The 22,394-nt window shown below is 39.0% G+C and overlaps 2 protein-coding genes across 6 annotated transcripts in view; both read right to left on the bottom strand.

Moving 5' to 3' along the window:
- fer1l4 (fer-1 like family member 4) overlaps window positions 1-9,742 on the bottom strand; it is a 36,532-nt gene extending 26,790 nt beyond the window's left edge. Inside the window, exons 1-15 of the mRNA XM_017450226.3 lie at window positions 9,272-9,742; window positions 8,953-9,008; window positions 6,555-6,643; window positions 6,251-6,350; window positions 5,959-6,053; window positions 5,784-5,825; window positions 5,530-5,697; window positions 4,525-4,585; window positions 4,022-4,153; window positions 3,859-3,921; window positions 3,682-3,766; window positions 3,214-3,376; window positions 2,855-3,038; window positions 1,922-2,108; window positions 1,177-1,455 (exon numbers count right to left, since the gene is read on the bottom strand). Of these exons, the coding sequence (XP_017305715.1) occupies window positions 1,177-1,455; window positions 1,922-2,108; window positions 2,855-3,038; window positions 3,214-3,376; window positions 3,682-3,766; window positions 3,859-3,921; window positions 4,022-4,153; window positions 4,525-4,585; window positions 5,530-5,697; window positions 5,784-5,825; window positions 5,959-6,053; window positions 6,251-6,350; window positions 6,555-6,643; window positions 8,953-9,008; window positions 9,272-9,350 (1,783 nt within the window). The 5' untranslated portion in view covers window positions 9,351-9,742. The remainder of the gene's footprint in view (window positions 1-1,176; window positions 1,456-1,921; window positions 2,109-2,854; window positions 3,039-3,213; window positions 3,377-3,681; window positions 3,767-3,858; window positions 3,922-4,021; window positions 4,154-4,524; window positions 4,586-5,529; window positions 5,698-5,783; window positions 5,826-5,958; window positions 6,054-6,250; window positions 6,351-6,554; window positions 6,644-8,952; window positions 9,009-9,271) is intronic.
- Window positions 9,743-9,836: 94 nt separating this feature from the next.
- The window catches only part of cpne1 (copine I), a 33,916-nt gene continuing 21,358 nt past the window's right edge, over window positions 9,837-22,394 (bottom strand). For 4 of the 5 annotated variants that reach the window (XM_053674053.1, XM_053674054.1, XM_017450231.3 and 1 more), the window contains exons 2-16: window positions 19,691-19,822; window positions 19,377-19,556; window positions 19,131-19,205; window positions 17,712-17,783; window positions 17,542-17,625; window positions 17,362-17,451; window positions 16,093-16,191; window positions 15,911-15,997; window positions 15,598-15,657; window positions 14,234-14,367; window positions 14,073-14,127; window positions 13,942-13,993; window positions 13,718-13,851; window positions 11,585-11,821; window positions 9,837-11,365 (exon numbers count right to left, since the gene is read on the bottom strand). In XM_053674053.1, coding sequence (XP_053530028.1) covers window positions 11,252-11,365; window positions 11,585-11,821; window positions 13,718-13,851; window positions 13,942-13,993; window positions 14,073-14,127; window positions 14,234-14,367; window positions 15,598-15,657; window positions 15,911-15,997; window positions 16,093-16,191; window positions 17,362-17,451; window positions 17,542-17,625; window positions 17,712-17,783; window positions 19,131-19,205; window positions 19,377-19,556; window positions 19,691-19,822 — 1,605 coding nt within the window. In that variant the 3' untranslated portion in view covers window positions 9,837-11,251. Of the gene's footprint in view, window positions 11,366-11,584; window positions 11,822-13,717; window positions 13,852-13,941; window positions 13,994-14,072; window positions 14,128-14,233; window positions 14,368-15,597; window positions 15,658-15,910; window positions 15,998-16,092; window positions 16,192-16,248; window positions 16,345-17,361; window positions 17,452-17,541; window positions 17,626-17,711; window positions 17,784-19,130; window positions 19,206-19,376; window positions 19,557-19,690; window positions 19,823-22,394 lie in introns of all 5 variants that reach the window. The other variant, XM_017450233.3, reaches the window with a different exon arrangement.

The raw sequence follows: 22,394 nt of genomic DNA, 5'->3' as shown, positions 1-22,394 counted from the left end.
TTGTTGGATAAGACTTTCGCTACTTGGTCTAGAAAGGGAGCTGTCTTACTGTCTGATCTCTATTTTGAGGGTGTTTTTGTCTCATCTCATGCAGAAATATGACATTCCCCAGATGGCATTTTTATAAATATTTGCAGCTTAGAAGCTTTGTGGCCTTAAATTCGGACACCTTCCTGTTGTGCCCTTCCAATTCGCTATTAGATGCAATTTTTAACTGTAAACTGGCCAGGAAGCAGACAATAAGGGTTGTCTACGACCTACTCAGCATGCATGACTTGTCGTCCCTAGATCTCCTTAAGAATAAATGGGAGGCGGACTTAGGCGAATCAGTTTCTCATGCTGATTGGTGCAAGGTAATCCAGGGGATTTTCTCCTCCTCCATATGTCTCAGACATGCGGTTGTCCAATTTTAAATTGTTCACCGTCTGCATTGGTCCAAAGCTAGACTCTCGAAGATCAATTCCGACATAGATCCTACATGTGATCGATGCAGACAGGCCCCAGCCACTCTGTTGCATATGTTCTGGACATGTCCAAAGCTGTACACATTCTGCCAATCTATATTTGAGACCTTTACTAAGATAATGGGAAGAGTAGTACAGCCGTCCCCTCTTATTGCGCTGTTTGGGGTGACCCCGGAGAATACTCCTTTTAGATGGTGCGAGACCAGCATGATGTCCTTCTGCACTCTCCTGGCCAGGAGATTAATATTGTTTAGATGGAAGGATCCTGCTCCACCGGTGTATAGTCATTGGGTCAGGGAAGTCATGTCTCATCTTAAGTTGGAAAGGATAAGGTACACTGTCCGGGGGGGGAACTGGGAATTTTTACAGAATCTAGCAACCTTTTCTGTTCTTTGTCAGAGACGTGGATGCCGACAGTATTGTTATGTGATCATTGTCTATAATTTTGTTTCTTTTGCTCTCTTCCATGGTGGTTTGGCTTTATAATATGTAATATGTATGTTCTGTGTCCGGCACTGGCCGGGGGGTTTGTTCTGTCTGTTTGGTTGGTGTTGTATGTTTAATTTGAAAAATGTTAATAAAGAAACCTTGATCCAAAAAATTGCAAAAATTTCACAAAACATGTCTTTTGGAAAACATTCTGTTGAATTACTGCGTGTAGATAAATGATAAAACAGAACTAGATTTAGACATTATTATACTTTGTCCTTACCATCATTTTCTTTTGTCTTCTTTTCTTTGGACTTCTTGCTTTTCCGCTTGAACGTTAGTTTGCTCAGCGTGCTCTTGACACTGGCGATGGCTTTGCTCTCTACTGCAGCAGCAGTGGGGGATGAGTAAACCTCCACGGTCAGAGACAGCAGCACTCTGCCCCGGTAGAAGATGCCCTCACTCAGGCCCTCATTCAGGTCACGGTGGATGTCGCGTAGTGTGGAGTTTTGAGGTGACCCATAGAGGTTGACCCACGACGGACCAAAAGTTGGATTAAACCCTACAGCACAGTCACAGAGAAGCCAGGTCAGGAGAAGGGTGGAAGGTAAGAAACAAGGCTACATGTTATGCTATAAGAGTTTAAAAACCTAAAGAGTTAGTGTTCCTATACTAACTCTAGTTTCCACAATCTACTCATTGAAATCCTAGCGTAAATAATTTTATTGCATGAAAATGAGAATTTGCAGGAAGATACCATGAAATTTAAATTTGCTTTAATAAATTCCTATATTTATGTAAAGCTGCTTTGTGACAATGTTCATTGTGGATAAAGTAGATAAAGAATTTTAAAAGGTTACAGCAGATTGAAAAGCTAAAAAGAGTATTACACAAAATATTTTGGCGGCGGGGGGGACTAAAGAAAGAAAGGCAGCAGGATATTGATGGACAGGATATCGATGAACTGCAGCAATACAAAAGAAAAAAAAAACTTGCACTGTAGTAAAATGTGTTGAGGAGATCATTACCATTTCTGTTGGGGTTTGAGATTTGCTGGAGGTCGAGGAAGTGTGTGGCCACAGCTACATCGCCAATGTTGGCATCATCAAGGATCTGAACTTTGATTCGCCGAGCAAGGGGAGGAAACTGCTCGATAAAGGAGATCTGCTCGTTCCACACTGGAGAATTGGTGTTGCTGTCCACTGAGGTCTCTCCCTGAGAACACCACCATACACTTAATCCAACCTCCACTATCAATCAGAGGACTGGATTGTTTTTATCAATAGAGACTTCAAAGCACTTCTGTAAGTCATCTTGATAAGGGCGTCTGCCAAATGTAAATGTAAACTGGGGGTACATAATGTCCTAGCGGCCGATATTGTTTATCAAATAGTGTTTATTAGATAGTGAACATGCGTGTACTGTCCAAAGCGTCTTATGTTATTAGAACAGCTGTGCCAGAAGTGAAACTACCGACTTTGTGTTCCAGGTACATTACTAATTGTTGTATATGCTGTTAGCAAACATGTGCACCACAGCCCACTGAACAAACAGAGCTGCTGTTAGGGTGTGTGTAAGCTTGCATTAAAGAATAGTGAACAGCTAGTACACACAGATGTGAATTATAAATTCAAAATAACAACTGGCTCCAGTTAAGCTTCATGGCTAAGAGAACTATGGAAAAATGCCTCTTACAGAAAGCCTTTAAATGATGAGAATTAGACTTATAGCACATCCTAACGATCCATAATATACAAAGACCAAATGAAATCAAATAAATCTCACATTAAACAAGACGACTTCAACTTCCATTTAAGCGTTCTTCAAACACATAGCAATCAGGGTTATTTCACTCAGCTTACGTGCTCCTGTAATTTCCCACTAACATATTCAACTCCAGGTTCATCTGACTATATTTATTAGTGATAAAGAGTAAAAAAGGAGTATTATAAGGGAAGTACCTGCTGGCCAGCGAACGTGACCTGCACATAAGGATCAATGAAGACTTTTTTATCACCCATCATTTTGGAGAAGCTGCCCATAAAACCAGCATTCATGCTGGGTAGGTCCTCAGCTCTGTAGATCCTCAGCAGGAACTTGGCCCATGGTCGTTCCATTGGCATCCCCTTAGGAAGCAGTAGGTTCCTGTTTAAAAGAAAACCCTGTTTTATAGCCCTCTGCATGAAGCGAACAAAAATGCAAAATAATATTAAAGCAATTTTAGGAACGGCAGGAGATGAGATATAATTAGGCTGTAAAAGTGATCTATGATTGACGGGGGGAAAAAATACAGTCAGCACATGTCTTAGCACTTGCTCACTTCTCAATGTCATCGTTCTGACTGGTGGCGGGAGGCAGGCTGGCGATTCCCATAGGGTCCCCCTTCATCATAACGCTCAGCGTGCACTTCACGTAGCCCTTTATCCCTGAGCGTGTGTCTTTAGGGTCTGTGAGTGGAGCCCATTTCTGGTAGAAACGGTGGTCTGGGGAGGGGGAGGGTAAGAGAGAAGAACTAGGATCTAGCTTGATGACTAATAATTATAGTTACCATGCTATTCTCTATAGAGTCCTGTAATTAGCAGACACTCTGATGAGTTCATTAGCATCATTAAAGTGGACACCCTACTGTTATCTCTGTACCAATGTCATACATTTTAGTAGAAATGGGAAATGACTGACTGAGATAAGTGTCTGTCCATGATTATTTTTAGATTCAATACACACCATCAACATTTTCTGATATTAAATTGGTATTTGCTAATGATTCATGTAGAATGAGTCGGCATACCTGACTGCTGGTAGACTGTACTGATGTCTATCTTGAAGGAGCCAATGTGGGTCATCATAAATGCAAGCATCTTTTTGTGAACAACCTGAAATTTCAAATAAATAGTTTACATGAGCATCAAATATTTCAAGAGAACTCGATTTTCCAACGTATCGCTTTACACCGTAGCCCACTTACAGAAATCTGAATGACTTTATCGAAAAGCACATCTTGGGTCTCCTGAAACTCAAACATGAAGTTCTGAAAGACAAAAAAACAACAACATGAAGATAAGCAATAGTCTGAGCAGAAACTTTCCTATAGATGGATCTCTACATTTTAATCTTTACAAGTAATGTACCTCATTAAAGAACGGACAGTTGGTAGATTTCTGCGTTGCTGTACGTTTCTTCTCATCTCCTACAGTGATGTACACAGCAGGGTTGATGTTCACACCTACCAACTTCTGAGCCTCTATCACATTGATATTCACCTAAAGCAGGATGTCAAATGAACATGAAGATCACAACATATCCATCACCTCTATACAACACAGCTTACAGACATATACGCTGTACAAATCACTAACGATATCAACCAGACTCTTGGACTATATCACCATGCACATGCAGGTGGGGGAAAATACCTCATGTTCCATCACGCCTCCCCAATTCCAGATAGCATTGTAAATCCTCAGAAATACATCACATTACAGAATAATAAAGCTGTTTATTTCAAATCTGTTTTTAAGTGGAGCATCTTTCAGTTTTGTTCAGTGGGTTTTACTTTACATGTATATAATGATCAAATTTACATTGTGTGTCAGACTTTCAGCATGTGCTAATGAGGCCTTCAGGGACTCACCTGGAATGACTTAACTTTTGGAGCAACAGCAAGCTCATGCTTGGATAAAGGTGCACATCGGCTAAAGGAAAGAAATGTGTGAGAACATTGAAGGAGATATTCATTAAAGTAGCCAAACACAGAGAAACGTGAGATTTGTCTTTCAGAACCAGGCTCTGTGTAGTAAGAATTCACCCCTTTTAAAAGTTACGTTATAAACATGGAGGCAAAGATGCGGTTGTAACTGAGGGATAACTGCTAAAGAGGATTCCTAACGCATTAGAAATAAAACGTTAATTAACTTAGATGCCAGCAGGTGAATAATCAACTAGTCGGCCAATCATTGTCTGGATTTTTCTTGCATGATGATATAATTCGCTAAATAATATGATTTATAGGTTAATGAGCTCCATTCATATATTCACCTGCAAGTTATCCTTCTTGTAGAGATAATTTGCTAATTGCTAATCCTCATCTTGAAAGTTCTTTTGCCTTCAGATTTTTCAACCTTTACACCTTAAATGAGGTAGATTATTAAAAAAATATAAGCTAAAAGCACAGCATTTTGTTGAAGTAATAGCCTACATGACAATGGATCTGGTGAGATAGAGTTTGAATGACAATACTTTTAAGATTATACCTTACCTATTCCACTTTAGTTCTAGATCTAGCTCCACACAGCACCATGAAATGAACATTATTTTATTGTGAAGTAGTACAATCTGTATTAATGTGTTATTTTAGCACACATTTCAACTAAAACTGTCTATACATCAATATAGCTTCTATTAGCATTTTATTTATTTTTACAGAGAAGTGAGTGTACACCAATTGTATAGGCTGCTTTATTATTACTTATTAAAATGGTTGGTAATTCTAACTTATTAAAGCTGAGTAAATGTATTATCGCTCCATAAAATAACCTGGGCCCGTTCTCATGTATCACATCTAATGATAACCAATAGTGAAATAAATCACAAGAACAAATGTCAAACAAATGCATTATAATAAACCATCGTGAAACACCTGAAGATCGGCGTGAATGTCATACTGGCACAATCCATATCTGAAAAATCATAATCATCATCGTAGTCGTCATCATCATCATCATCATCTCCATCTTCGTTGTCGGTCTTTACCAAACTGCGGCCGAGCGTCCTGGCTTCTCGATCCAGCTGCTGTGGCCGCAAGTTTCTGAAAAATCACACGATCGTGAAAATTGAAAGAGCATGCAAATCCGTAATTTGGCGTGACGGTAAATGTCGACTGGCTTTACGTACCCAGGTTCAAGAAACGCTGTGTTTCTAATCACAAGACCTGCTCTATAAAGATAAAAGAATGTATGAACAGACTCTAAATACATCATACAAAGTAAGAACAATGTAATTACACTGCTTTAAAAACATAAGTAAGTAGATAAATGGATGGATGGATAAATGGATGGATGTCACTCACTCATCACTTTCATCCTCCCTGAGGAAGTCTTCACTGGTCCAGTCCCCAGCCGCACCTTGTACAGGGTGATACTTCACATCCAACTCCACATATATCTGAAAGCAAAAATGCATTGAAACTCAATATCGAGATGTATTTAGAGACACAAACGCACTTGATACTAATGTCTCTGATACTAATGCAGGTCCACTTAGAAATCTTTTAGCCATCAGATGCAGTAGATTTTGGGACTGATCAGTAATGGGAGCTAAGTGGAAGGGTATTAGCTTTGCTTAGCCCCTAAGTAACTCACATCAGTCAAGCTGTGGTTGTTGTCTGTGAGAGGCTCCCTCAGGACCAGCCTCCCTGCTGTCACCACATGCTGCAGGCTGATCACCAGCTTCCCCAGCAGCCTGCAAATGCGCGCGCACACGCACACACACACACACACACACACACACATTAAACCAATCAATATGATAAAATCATGCAGATACATGAAAGATAATCTAACTATCAAATGGTTGCTACAGCCATATTTATTACTGTACTAAGAAAAGGTCTGAGAGACGGCGTTATATATTTCACTCAAACTGATCTATATCTTTTAGACTGACCTGTTGCTGAACATCTTGCTGCAGTTGTACACACTGACGGAGAGCACTTCATCCTTCACTATTTTCCCATAGTGTGGCCATCTGAAGTGCTAGACCGTCACAGATGTCAGGAAAATGAGGTGTAGAAGTAGTTGTTGCAACCAGTTAAGCTTGCTCATTAAATCATTCAGTTCTATACACCACAGAAACTCTATGAGGTCCATGAATCATAGCCAAGGGCTTTATAATGACTACAGTGGAAATCCCACCCAACCTTATCTATGATGTTACGTGTTAATATATTGTATATGTGGCATTGTATATATAATTAGAGTTATAAGCCTATCGGACTGGTCAATTAAATCGAAGGGAAATTAATTCATGAGAATTAAATATAACCGCAATATCAACAAAACTAGAAAATAATTAGCCGTCGAATTCTTTAATCATATTAATCGGGATGTGTTGATTAATTTCCTATAAAAGCACGGCTCTGACGGTAGTGCCGGCTGTACCTCAAATCACAGGTTTACATTAACCTGCTCGTTAAAATACATGAACGTTTCTATAGTAACAGGTCCTTCACAGAAACTTGTATGTGGCAGATGGTCCATGTAATTAAGGTTAATAATAATAATAATAATAATAATAATAATAATAATAATAGAGGTTTTTTTTTTAAGTTCTTGTTATGAGGTGTGAGACTGTTATGAGATTCAACAGTCAGTTGTGTAGGTAATTTTATCTTATTAAACTCAAGACAGGGTAAAGAGAGGCTGCTGAGAGAAGAGGGTGGTGTTTAAATCCGCAGTTCTTAAAATCTGGGTCGTGAGAAAAGTTATTTTAAATGACTGTACACAATAGATTCACCGAGAACCCGGATGGGTGGATTTTTGGATATCGCGTACGACGAATCCCGAGAACTGAGTGATCTGGTCGAAGATAGTTTGCGTCTTTTCCTCAGCCCTACAAGAACCACAGCAGTACTGCCTCGCATCCTCCATCAAGGCCCAATCATCCCACTGAGTGAGTATTACCAGTGTGAGAACTACACATTGACTTCCTTGGTAGTAAAAAATTATTATTTATGTAAAAAAGGTCACCGCATTAAGTTTCAATGTATTACCGACCTGAACTAAACACGGATAAAACAGGCACTCGTGAGTCGTGACAGAAGGGTTGTGTCAAGAACCAAAATGAACGCATATGCTCTAATTTACATTTTTGTGGTCGTAAATGACTTGTTCAAATTCAGAGTCGTATGCTATTTTAATTAACAGCATTTTATCAGTTTGCTTCATTCACACTGTGGTGCATAACCCTAACCATAAAGTGGGTCGCACTCGCATAATGGTTCAAAACCGCTGTTTTAAATAACACTGCGATAACATCTGGAATGCCCGCAAGACAAACTAGTTCCCGCTGTCACATGATAACAGGAACTAGTTTGTCTTGTGGGCATTCCACAACATTAAATGTACTCATAAGTTTAAGATAACATTGTTCATTGATAAATTACATATTGCAATCATTGTGAAATTGCTGTGGTAGAGGAAGTGGAAAACACTTGGGTGATTTGCTCGAAAGGAAAATAACGTCGGGCCGCATCACACCACCCCATCGTGGATTATTTCCCGATAACCGCACACTCAATCTTGTTTGATTCCTTTCCTAACTTGTTACTATGGGTGGAAGGTTCAGGAATAAAGCGTTCCAATGGCTCCAGTCAATAAATACATAATTATGATGGTACAAAATATGCCATTTTGTGACCCCACCAACAAAAAGCACTGAAACCAGTGGAACTTTATCTTTTCTCATTAAGGCACATTTTTGTGTAGGAAACAATCAAACTGCTTTCAACATCTGACTAGGATTGCAACAGAGAATTTCATCACCATTTCAGCACTCGTGAACATCTGAACATTTGTTAACATAGGTTAAAGTTTAACACCAGGAAGAGACAGCAGTGTAAACACTGCACATTCATTCCCGAGTGTATGCAGGGCGCTGGCTATTTATTGATATGGGCGCACACTAACTAGAGGGTGCCTTGAGTGACTAAGCACAGAGGGAGCGGTTTGTGTGAGGAACAGATCCACACCTCTTCCCTGACAAAAGCCAACTACTGAAACTCTTAAAAACACAGCAATTGTTTCTCAAATACTTCTGATGGGTTTCTTATCCAGCATTGTTTGGTTATATTAAACAACCCATAATGAAGGTCTAGAATATGTTGGGGGTTTTTTTTTTCTTCTGTATTATTGACATAGACGTCAGAAGAATTAAAAAAAAAAAAAAAAAAAAAAAGTTTGGTTTCAAATAGTTCCTGTTCACACGGACATTCACATTAAATTCTTATATATTTTATATATAACACAGGCTTGAAACCATACAACAACAATGTATATTTCCTTACCTCATTAAAAATGGCTATATTTTCACACTGGAGAATCTTGGTTTTGTGAGTAAAATCTGGGTAATGAACAACATGATTTATTTTAATGAAGGCATGGAATGCCCATCACATATCACAATGGAAAGATTAAAAATAAAAGATGTACAAATAAATATTTAATACACAAGAGTCAGAAAAATTAACGGTTAAAGATCACACCTAAAAGCCAGTGTTACAATCAACCTCATAAAAATTCATAATTACCATTAATATCAGTACACACCCAACTGTTGAAAAATGAAATCACACATGCATGTTCAGCGACATTTTAGCTTCTTACCCCTAAAAGACAATTCCACTTTCCGGTCATATTTTCCAGGTAGGTTTGAAATCTTCCTCAGCTGAACAGCAATAGACATGTTTCAACGGTGAAGATCGTCTTTATTGGTCCTGAAACATCTCCTTTATCGTCCTGTACTACTAGTTAACATGCTGCGAACGTCGATCTATTCTGTTCATTTGAAGAAACACGAGAACGATCAGAATAAAGTCTGATTCGACTCCGATCGGTTTGATTGGACTGATGCCTGTGAATAACCGAGAAGCTCGGTGTAGTAAGTGAACACTGAGAAAGTGCAAGACTGTCTCGTGAATGAATCTGTCTCCCCTCGAGTGCGTAGTTTGTTTCTATTGTTTGCACATGGTAATGCGACAGGTAGGACGTGCTAAAAACGACCTAAGAATCAACACATGACTCAACTGGAACTTTTTCCTCTGTTGTACAGAGTACTTTTCAGTATTAAAGAAGTGAAAAATGTCACTTTCACTGGTTACAGAGAACACGTAAGATTTGGAGTCAACAAAAAAAAAAAAAAAAAAAAAAGAAGAGGGACCAAGGCATAATATTCAGTTCATTTTTTTTATTTGTAAAAAAAAATAAATGGCAAAAGCATATAGCTGAGCAGTGTAATCAAAAGAGATGCAGGTGATAACTGCTGAGTGGCATTTTTCTCACACACACACATTGCACAGAACAGAGGAAGATATGCTGATCTCTAGGCATACTATCTAAGGCATGTATCCAACAAGGATTGGTATATGGCATCTTGTACAAGTGTAAATATACTGTGTGTAGAATATTTGACACTTTGATTAAGGCATGTCAAGGTGTGAACATTTGCATATATGGGGGTAAAAAAAAAAAAAGAAAAAAGCCCTAATACACTGATTGATCTACATGATTGCATGATATACATAGTGCTGGTGTTTCAGTTCTGGTGACCATTTTAAGAAAGTGCACAACATGAGCTACACAAATAGTTGGTATTTCTACACATTTTGCTTCAGGGAGGCTCGACGGGAGAATTCTATTCCACACGGGGAACCTTTCAGAATCCACAGTGATCGAGAAGTTCTACAAATACTATTTAAAAAAAAAAAAAAAAAAAAAAAAAAAAAAAAAAAAAAAAAAAAAGCTAAGACCTAAAGGAGATTCCTTATGATCACGATCTACTAAAGATCAAATGAACACAAGAAGATAATACCTGCTATTCTCCCTTTCAGATTAAAGTTGATATAATGTAAATATATAAAGTTCTTTATATAATGTAAAACCAAGCGCAAGACTATAATTGAAGTAACTGAATTACAAAGTGCAATTAATTTTAGGCCGGCATCCAATATTTCACCGACAATGACCGACATACTTTGTGTTAGATAAAAGTTACGCCGCAAATGTGAGAAATTCACACTGCAGTACACGCAAGATTATTCACAACACTGCGTTCGGTGGAGAGTTAGCAGGGTTACTGAAGACTTATTAAAACATTCCTGCTCGCTTTCAAATGCATTTGTTGAGCGGTGTGTTGGGAATGGAGTAATTGCTCTTTACAATTAACGTCCAAGAAAAGGCAAACGTTTCGATTCCAACTGCGTGACCCATTGTAAAGTATCTATTTTAAAGCTGGAATGCTGGAAGACTAATTACAATTATTAGGAGCCACAAAGATGCATAAGAATGGAAGACCACACAGGCTAACACATTTCAATTGTAATTTAACGTACATACTTGTTTTGTATGAACTGAATAGTGATTGAGGGACAGAACCCAATTAGAATTCTATAATCCAGAACTCAAAAACCATCACTGTTGCGCACCATAACATTTGAAGAAGGTTAAATTGGAAAGTGTAAATACAGTGGAAAATTTGACAGAAAATATGGCTAACGAAGGCTACTGTGCCAGGCATTATTTTCATTGCATTATACAAAAAAAAGGTCTTCATAATGATTTTCCCCCTGAACGTGCAAACACCTGCCTCTATTTTTTAGGAACAGGAGGGTTGACAGGGCTCAGATTCCTCAGCTTGAAGTAAGCCACCAGCTGACCAGGCACTTCAGCAAGAACACTTTGGGCCAGAGCTTCTTTGGGAGCCTGAAGAGAAGGGCAGAATAATAAAAAATAAAAAAAAAAGAAAAGGAAAGGAAAGGAAAGAGAAATAAGTAATAGTGAGATTAAATAAAATATCATGCGTATGCATTAAATCTGGTCAATTTCAAACATTTATGCATCTGTCTACATTGCATAAATTCATATTAACAAGCAATCAGTGGCTGAATTAAAAGACGGAATCACTTGTTATGAGAAACATACCTTGGCAAAGTCTCTGAAAGGCACAAACTGTACTATATCTCTTGCCACTGGTTCCCCAGAGGGAGATTTAAGTACACCTTTATCTCCATCCAATACCTCCATGGCCTTGAAGTCCGCCTCACCAACACCCACAATAATGATGGACATGGGGAGCTTGGAGCTGTTCACTATGGCCTGCTTGGTCTGGTCCAGATCAGTAATCTCTCCATCAGTTATGATCAACAGCACAAAATATTGCTGAGGATGACAGCAAAAGATTTTTAGTGTGAAGACAGGCCATCTTTTAAATAAATCCAAATTTGGTCATATGAGGCAGGATGAGTTACAGAAAGAAGCCGAATAAAAATCTTTAAAACCAGTGGTTGTGTTAACGATCTGTTCACTGCTGTCTGAGCTGCTAAAATAAGCTAAGCTAGTGTAGACCAGGGTTTTCCCCAAGTAAGGTTCATGACTAGAGATGCACCAATATATCGGCCAATAAAGTTCATTTTTTACACAATCGGCCGATAGCTTAAAAACATCCGACGATCAGGCCCGATTATATCCCGTCGATCAAAAGAGGGCGGGAACACGTCGAATTCGTGCTGCATGTGAAGATGTCTCGTGTGTGGAATTACTTTGAACTGGGCGACAATGACGACAAAACTGCAGCTTGTAAGCTCTGCACTGCTAAAACCTTCCACCGCATGCTGCAGCAGAGCAGAAGTAATGTGTATTTTTAAAGCGTCTGAATTAAAGCGCCAGCACACGGTTGAAAAATTTAAATGAAGAAGAGACGAGTAAATGTGTTTAAATAGAAGGTCAGAGTGTTCAATTTAAGACATAGCCCATTACATCGCAACGGCAGAAGTGTTCAACATTACTGTGCATGAAATCGCTTTTTACAGAACATTGCACATTTCGACTTGGCGCGCATCAAGCAGAAATCAGGCCCCTTTGCTTCACGTTGAGCCACGTCACAGCACCCCAGTGTGGATTCATGTCCTAACATACCCCTGTCCTGTTTTATTCCTTACGTATAATTCAAAACATGTCTACTTGGAGTCATTTGCTCAGAGCAAATGAAGAACCAAAATGAGTGGTGCTAAGAAAGTTCTAGCACTGGGAAACACTGGCACATACTAACAATTTGGTAAAGTACCACTGCATTAGAATGTTTTCATAATGGTGTTTCTGTATCCGGCAAAATGCACAACCAGCCACTGATTTCAAGAGAACCCAAATCAGCCGTTTTTTTTTTTTATAGAATATACTTTGAGAGAACCAATCAGCCAGTTCGGTAGACTGTCGGTCAGTGATGTCAATGATTAACAAGATGGAGGAAAAGAGAATTGCTTTTGATAACTCGCACCCAGAGCTGAATGACACGACTCTCTAAAACGCTTACGACTATCCTCAGTTCAGCACACAGGAATTCATACCTTTTACCTCTGGATTCAGATTACAAGAGTGATAACAGCCAACAGAGAAAATGCTAAAAGTGGTCTTAAGCATAAAAGGTTAGCACAAATAAGATTTATAATCTGTTATATTTAAAACCTCAACTGATACATAATCGACATGCATTATATACATAATGTGTACAGTTAAAAGACCTGTAGTTATCCAGAGCCCAAATTCTCAAATGTGAATAAAATACATTATATTAGAGAAAAATGTTTAAAGGCAGTAGCTGTAAGAGAGAAATCGGAATGTAAGCAAGACGAGCCAAATCAAATCATGAAGCCCAATGTAAACGTTTATACCTTTAAAACTTTACATTATAAATATTATCAGGCTAGCACAGACAGCAATGCAAGTACACATACACTTTCCTCCAGTGTAGGGTTAAAAATATATGTTTAAAAAAAAAAAAGTTGGAAAATAATATGCATAGTTAAAGAACAGTCATTTTAAAGTTTTGATTTTCCATACACATTTTACCAATTTAAAATGTTCTGTTTTCAATCCTCATGTGAACTGTATTCAATTTGAAGAAAAACAAGTGCCATTAATCTTGACGAGACAGTTTCTAAGTCACATGGGCAAAATGATCTGTCCGCAGACACAGCAACACCACACCGGTATCACTCAGTGTTTACTGACCCACACTAAAATGTCCTTTTGAAAACAGCTTTAGAGCTTCAAACGTACCGCTGCAGTTGGCTGCTGAGCTGCTGTTGCAGCGATACGAGCCACATGGTTGATGATGGGTGAAAAGTTAGTTGGGCCGTACAGACGCAGCTGTGGCAGAATAGCGCGATACGCCTGTACGATGCCATCCACTCCTGCAGACACACAATGGAACAAACCTCAACAAAATGATCATATCACTTTTCACATAAGTTTTTAAATCAGACAAGACTAATGACTCATACCTTGGCAGTAAGGGTTACTGGGATTGAAATTTAGAGCAAACTCATGCGACACCTGTAGGACAAGGTCAAATCCATCAGTGTGTTTAAGAAGAGTATATTTAGTGAGATGAGAAGAAAGGAGCACACCTAACCTCAAAATTTGGAGGCACCTGAGCACCAAACCCAAAAGCAGGAAACAATTTATCCCTAAGGAAAGAGAGAGAACAGCACGTTAAAAGAAGCTATACTGCCCTCAAATGGTGTCAAAGCAGAAAGGTAAAAACATAGAAGCTAAAGTAAGTAATGCGCTTACACGTCATAATCCTGGATCACAAGGCCGACAGACCAGATTGCATTGAGGTACTGGTTTACCCCATCAGGACTGAGGTAGTGCAGAGAGTCCTTAGAGCGAGGGTCTCCATTAGAGCCGGTGAAGTCGATACCCACCTATAATCACCACAAGTCTGAGATTACCATCACCATGGGTTAATTTTAGCGGGGGTTGGGGGTTTCATATTAAATCTGCTCCAAAAGTACTGGAACAACAAGTCCAATTTTTAAGTGAGCAAAAGTATAGGAGCAGATAGTCTTCAAGTAACAAAGCAAATAACACTTAATATTTAGTTGCACATCACTGCTGCAGTCTTTTGTGATGCGTTTCAGTTGTTGTTTGCTTCGGGGGGTTTCTCCCTTCTTTCTCCTCTTCAAGAGGTGAAATACATGCTCAATTCGGATTAAGTCCAGTGATTAACGTGGCCAGTCTAAAAACTTTCACTTTTAACCCCAATGAAGTCCACCGTCATGACATGCCATGACACTACCTCCACCCTGCATGTTCGGACCTTGAGCAAATCCTTTCCTTCTCCACACTTTGGCGGCTTGGATCTTCTTCGAATGGTTGATGGTGATATCTTCACCCCTGCCCTGTGGAGGTCGTTGGTGATTTGGCGGTTTTCCCCTCACGGCTCTCACAATGTTTCCATCATCAACTACTGTTGTTTTCCTTGGCTGACATGTTCAATGCCTGGTTGTTAGAAACCACTGATGAACTTCCTTTTTCAGGACATTCCAAATTCATGTATTGGTTATGCCCAATCCTTGTGCAATCGAGTTTCTAAACTCGATGTCGGTTTATCCTTTTTAAACAACAAATCCAGTCTTCACAGGCGAAACCCAAGAGTAGACATTCAGAGTTAATAACTGTTTAAACAACTCATCTAACAGGGCAGACCTGGGCAACAAGAAACACCAGTCAGTCACATGGACTTTTTGATCACTAGAAATAAAAAATGTGGGTTCGAACAAACTGTGGTCCAAGTTGTTTAACACATCTGAATGTAAAGATCAGGAAACGAAAGCTGAAATTCTGATCCATCATCTCGCTCATCTTTTGATCTCAAACCCAAATGTCTTCAGTGAACGGCAAAAACCAAAAATTCCAATACTTTCGGAGCGGACTGCATATTCTCAAGTCTATACCCGTATGCGCTGTATGAATATATTACGCTGCGTCAGTGAATTTGAGGACCTAACTATTTGGTGTAATGCTCTGTTAAAGCTTTATTGTAGGACTTTATAATTACAACAATTATAGTACACTATGACAGTCACGCTTTTGGAGTTTAAAATGCAGTGTATAGGGTTTAAAAACTGTATAGGGGCAATAAACTATCGTACCGTGAAATTAATTTGGCAACCTCCCATCACATAGTCGAGGAATGTGTACTGTGCCTCTATCTGCAGACAAAAATAAAAAGGTTGTGCATTAGGACATACAACACAAACAAACAACTCTAATGTAAAAATAATACTAACAACCTAATGTAAATTATAATTTATTTTTTTTTAAACCAGTCATAAGTAAGGTTTGATGAACTGACTTCTTATTTCTAAGAATGTAATGGTTTTGGAAAACACCCTGCTCAGCTTTGTTTTCGTCAGTGTGCTATTTAATTTGAGCAAAACAAATAAAATCCAGCCACAAACGCACCTTGCAGTATTTGAAACGGACAACGCCGGAATTCTTATAGCTCTTTTTCTTCTTCTGCTTCTCTGGATGAATGCACTCAAACTCCACCTGATAACATTACCAGAATATTCAGGACAGACAACATGATGAAAAGTTATTAGACTGCTGAGATTAAAATAAGCTGTTATTGAAGACAGTCTCACCAGAGAACCACTGTCTACTTTCAGAAGCTCAGCCACTTTAGTTTGAAAAACGCCAATGAGATCATGTGAGCCATCGCTATCATAATCAAAGCAGTGGACCTAAGGGGAGCAAGTCAGAGACACGATATTTAGATGGGGAGTTGTGAAGCTGCTCACCCCCTGGTCCTTAGCCTCCAGCAGTCTGGCTGCAGTGCAAGTGAACTCTCCTATTAGGTCAGAGCTGGTATCTTCATCCTTATCATAACAAGCCACCTAGCATTGAGACATACACGGACTGACTTATTAATGCATTTAACACAAGAACACCTTCTGACTGAGAAGACTGGAGGTGAATGTGCTACTGCTTACGACTCAACAGGTTCCAGCATCAGAAACACATGCAAAACATGTACACACTTAAAAAGATACCTACAGTGAATTTAAGGCAAACAGGAGCCTATTTTCAATAGCAAAAAAAAAAAAACACATTCCAAACCCATGTGCACTCGCCCCAACATTTCCAAAACAAAGAAAACAAAGATTTGCTTCCATATTAACCAGTGTTTCAATTCACACAAGCTTTTTAAAACATTCAGTGCAATTACACAATAACGGATGCTTCTGATGAATCGAATTGCTTTGGCTTACAGTACCTACAACGTCTCAGTGTGGAAAACTGCTAGACCCTTTCTTGTTAATTAACCAGGTTACTTTAAAGTTGTCCACATGCAAGGGTTTTGTCATAATAATAGCTACATTTAATTACAGATGCAAATAGGGTCAAGTTCTTTTTTTTTCTTTCTGGTTTCTGGATTGCCTCTTTCCACTTTCTAAACCCCCATCTTCTGTTTGAGAGTTCAGCTATTCATAGGCCTCTATTCCCTCTCACTGTATTGCAGTATTTTAATTACTTTTTAAAACGACACAATAGGCAGAACTGCTGTTATCTATTATGACGAAAAGAAACAACTGCAATGTAATAAAAGACACTAGTAATGACTGCACTAATGCTACTACATGTGATATGCTTTCCCTCCCCCCCATATTTATTTTTTTTTTTTTTACTGCAACACATTCCCAATTTCAATTAAGCATAGTGTCCATTATGCTGAATGCACTGATGTACTGTGAATGGCAGGACTTTGAATAAAGGGTTTGAGTGTACTGCTAATAAATAAATATACTCTATATAATATTAATAAACATTGCTCTATACATTCTGGATCACACCATGTTTTATGAGTAACAATTCAGGGTGTGTACTGGAACAAGCCCTGCTGTTGGTTATACCTTCATTGGCTTGTTCAGGTCTCCATTACAGAAAGTATGTAAAGAAACCATGAATTTCTTCCAGGATGGGCTCAAATTATTCTTAACGACCTGAAAGAAGTGAGAGAAAGAGACATTATTTTCTAGGCCAGTAAGTCAGTAACTCGAACAGAATTTGGATAACAGGAATTGAATCCGCACCTCGGTCCTGTGGACTAGCTGCCATGTGCCATCATCAGCCTGCTTGAAGAACTCCAGGAAAGGATCAGATTTGCCAAACATATCCTACAAAATTATAGGAAAAAATGGGAGACATCAATGACTTCATAAGGAGGCAGTACTGAGTAAAGAAATGTGAATAATCCTTTTACCTTCTTGTCCAGGTTTTTGGCTTCGATTTCCAGCACAATGGCTCGGTTGTCCTTCACTTCTTCTGCGACAATCTGTGAAACAAAACACTATTACACAGCAGTTTAGCTAATAGCATGAAATGAAACTGTATTGGTAGGATAGCTGTAAAAGCACCCCAACCTCACAACTGCTAAATGTTAATGGCAAATCTATAGTAAAGTAACTATTATAAAGTCTGAGAAATCTTCTTAGGAAGAACTATCGCACAAACTTACAGGTAGAGAAGGTGACACGCACCATAAATAACACACGCACGCGTTTCAAACAGATGTCTATTGAGAAGATGAGCTAGCTAAGAAGCAAATATAAGGCTTGCTGTGCCACTTAGCAAACACGATCTAGCTCGATAATAACCAGGTGTCCTACGGTAGCTTCACGGAGAAGCTAAATGTGTTCATTTATTCAGGAATGTTGTGTGTCCCCAGATCCAGTTCTTGGCTGGACACATGTCGATTAAGCTAAAACTGCTTACTGCTAGGCTACTAATAATCTGGAGTATGGAAGTACATATTAAAACAACTGTTTCAGAGAAAATATTGAATTATTTAGTTAGGTAGGCTGTTTGCATAGCAGTTAAGAAATGGTTCTTTAATTTAAATGCGTTTTAAAATAGTTTCTCAATACAATACACTGCAAATCAACTTGTAGCATATTAAAAACCGTGCAGCACATTTTAATAACATTTAATTTAATTTTAATGAAGGTGTGATCAATGATGATGAGTCTTTATCGGTCAGATATACAGTAGAGCACAGTGAAATTGTTTTCTTCGCATACCCCAGCTTGTCAGGAAGCTGGGGTCAGAGCGCAGGGTCAGCCATGATACAGCGCCCCCTGGAGCAGAGAGGGTTAAGGGCCTTGCTCAAGGGCCCCAACAGTGGCAGCACTGGGGCTTGAACCAGAGCCTTAACCGCTAAATCTCACTGCCCCCAAGTAACAGTACATCACATTTTCTTATCACCAGTACGAAGAAATCATACCGGTGGCACACTGAAAACTCTTTTGTAAAAAGATGTCCATGATAAGCACTGCACTCAAGGGGTGAAAGAGTAAAGAACGGTACTGGACAACTGTGGAACAGGAGAACTGATGGTGTACTCATCAGCAGTGCAGTACGAGTGCCTTTAGATTGACATCAACAGGCAAATGTTACTCTTGACTTGTAAAAGTAAAAAGCGGGCTACAAAAGAAGCCTGAAACAGAAAGATTTCACACCGAAACATGCAAATGCTGTGAGAATTACCAGTGTGGATTATGGAGCGCAAGGCCTGCAAAAAAGTCAGCATTACTGTTTCAACGATTTAAAGACATTTTTAAATAAAATGTTGAATCAAACGCTAATCATCAATTTTTTTTTTTTCCAAAGTATCAAGATATACCGTTATAATGCCTTTGCCTGCTGGTTTGCCTGGTTTGAGCTGAAGGGGGTTGGTAATCTTCTTACTTGACACAATCTATGGCAGAAATTAACACATGCAGATGCAAACATTCCACCAAACACTTTTACAGACACAAGCAATCATTTCACAACGTTGCACCAAGAGTAAGTGTACTTCTATCCTTGGGTGCTGAAAAGTGAATAAACTCAAATCTTCACAACATGTGGCGTGTGAAATTGCTGATACCTGGCCAAGGGTACACTCAAAACCTCCCAAGTAGTCATCATCTTTCAGGTCGACAGATTTGTTGTCAATGTCATAGATACCGAGCTTTAGTTTTTGCACCCTCTCAAAAAAATAGTCAATACATAGTCTTTTAGAAAACTCTGGGTCCTGGCAGTTCTTCACTTTCTCTGTGCGGTCCACCTACAATTCACAAATAGAAAAACAAAAGGGGGGAAAAAAAAAAAAAGAGTCAGTATCAGCTAGACACCACTCCCGCACTAAACCCCATTAAATCCCACAACTCAAATAACTTATTCCAGTCGAGTGTTGCATACCTCAGTCCACTTGTCATCTCCCACATTCTGCAGCAGAACACACAGTGGGTCTGATTTTGAGCCAATATCTTTGTCGAGAAGGTTTTTGCAGGATATGGAAAGTTCAATCTTGGTCACATACTGGGTCGCCATCTACACACACACACAAAAAAAGAGAGGGTGGTGATAAACTTGCTTCATGTGGAAATACAAACAGCAATGACAAACAGATTTTGGTAGAGCTCTGATGAAAAAAAAAAAAAAAAGTGCATTTCCTGAAGACAACGCAGAGTGCCTGTGCAACTTAGGCAAATTCCTAGTTTGTTGCTGATGGCATTGGGACCGCATCGCAGGTAGCTACTAGATATTTGAACTTGAAGCCGAGGCGAAAAGTTCACGCCCACACCCCAAACTTAGGGGGAAAAAAAGTCTCAAAATCTAGCCCTGAATATGCCTTTCAGGTTTTGTGCAAATCAATCTAATATTTCATGTCCAATGGCTGTTTGAGTAAATGAAGCGCTGCCTCTCAACCACTGCTTGCGAGTCATATTCTACACAAATCTCAGCATGTTTTTATAACCCTTGATGGACAAATGCTTGAGTAATGCGACACCATGGTTATGAAAGTATGGTTAAAAAATAAATAAATATCCAAGGAACAGATTGCAAAAGTGGGTTTTGCATATTATGCAAATTATCAGAAATCTGAGTTAATATTACACTTTTGTGGCATATTACATTAAACATTACTTTTTATGGCATAAGTCAATCAATCAAAAGTAAAATGAAAAAAAAAAAAATCTTTACTGGACACCTTATTTTACATTAGATATGCTGTTTGCTGGTTAAAAAAAGTGAACAGTGACCCCAGGTGCCACTACCCCAGTATGTTTACACGGACAACAATAATCTGATATTAAGACGATACTCAGATTAAGAAACTAGCATGTAAACAGAGATTTTTAATTACCTTAATCTGATTAAAGTCATACTTGAAGTAAACACCAATGGAATTAAGACGAGTGGAGTACTCCTGTTTTAGTCGCATTATGGACGTGTATCACAGACATGTAAACACCTTAATCACACTATTAACATCGTGTGGGAGTTTTCACCGCATTGCGCGACAGGACACGATCACACACGGCAGTTTCACGTTTTACGGTTAAACAAGAGAGCGCGGCTCCGAAACCGCGTACTTGCCTACTATAGGCCTGTAGTGGGGAAAAATACATGCATCTCGTCTACTATATAGACGGTAAGTACGCGGTTTGGGACGCAGCCCACGGCTTCAAGCAGTCGTCTATTTGCACGTACAGCATGACAAATAATTAACCGCACTTGAAGCTTTCATTAAAAAAAAAAAATTTTTTTATAAAAACCCCCAAAACTGTATACGGTCCCATAACGAAGATGGACTGTATGTCAATACGTGAAATTCTGGAGGGACGTCGGATGGCGTGGCGCGGTGACGTAATGACATGTGCCGTTAATCTAATCATGTTCTATAACATGTAACACGGGAACATGACAGGAGTATTCTAAAAGCGACTCATGTAAACCCCTTAATCACATTATTATCTTACTCAGAGTAACGTCAATAATTAGATTACTGCTGTCCATGTAAACGTAGTCAGTGCGAGTGACAACAGATCCTTTTCATTGGGTCCCTAAAGCAATCATTCAAGTTTTGTGAAGAGTGAGCATTATTAACACTATCAAATGTCTGCTGGAAGCCGACTGACTGATAGCAGCCATGTTTTAAGCTACCAGGCTGGCATTAAGAAAATCCTTACAAATTATCGTAGTCGTGCGGAATAACACATTTCCGCTCCATCCGATTTACGGTTCCTGAGAAACAGGTTTCTGATCTGAGTTTTCTTAAATTTTGTGAGGATAGAACAAAATTCATAGATATAGTTCATTTACACATTATGCTATTTAGCTAAAATTCTGAGTGGGTTTGAGTGCTAAATGGTGCCAACAACTTGAGGATTCACAAGAAAAAAAACAGAAAAAAAAACATTTTATCTCTAGACCTCACGGTTCTTGAGATCTGAGCTAAAACCTAAAACGGTAAGAATTAGGCCAATCGAGGAGATCTCTTGTCTGAGTTGAGGGTCTGAGCACTACACGATGGGGTTTGGTGCCTGTAGCACCCACTGTTTGCTACCTGTGGAACAATCGCTCACTCTGGAGTGTTACTACACAGGACTATTCCTGTATAGGACCTATGATGTAATAAAATAAAATAAAAATGTGACTCACAGAGACAAAATGGTCTAATAGAATAAAAACATTAATTGCCTAGTTTCCTGAAGTACTGTAAAGTTCAGATAATCTCATCTGGTAGAGCGTGTTTAATGCAACGCTCGTACGGTCCTTAAACAGTAATCTTAGTGCTGCAATGCTTTTGTACAACTCCGTCTGGATCATCTAACAGGTTTCCTCCCAAAAACAAGATTTTTCTTCTAATGTTCGGAGACAACACAATTAAAAACATGGCTAAACCACTCAAAAATTCCAAAACTACTCCCTACTCACTGTACAGAGTGCTATTTTAGGAGATTTACCATTCTGTAGTCAGGCCTGAACGCACAGATTTAAAGCCCAACAAAAATATGCACGATACCCAACAAACGACCCGTAAACCCTACAGGTGTCCAATCTGATCTGCAGCAGGCCGGCATGGCTTCATACCAGCGAAGCAGGATTCACGTCTAAT

This window comes from Ictalurus punctatus, chromosome 21 (assembly GCF_001660625.3).
Source record: "Ictalurus punctatus breed USDA103 chromosome 21, Coco_2.0, whole genome shotgun sequence".
Taxonomy (NCBI): domain Eukaryota; kingdom Metazoa; phylum Chordata; class Actinopteri; order Siluriformes; family Ictaluridae; genus Ictalurus; species Ictalurus punctatus.
The sequence above is the reverse complement of the archived record's forward strand: the minus strand, read 5'-3'. Positions and strand labels throughout refer to the sequence as shown.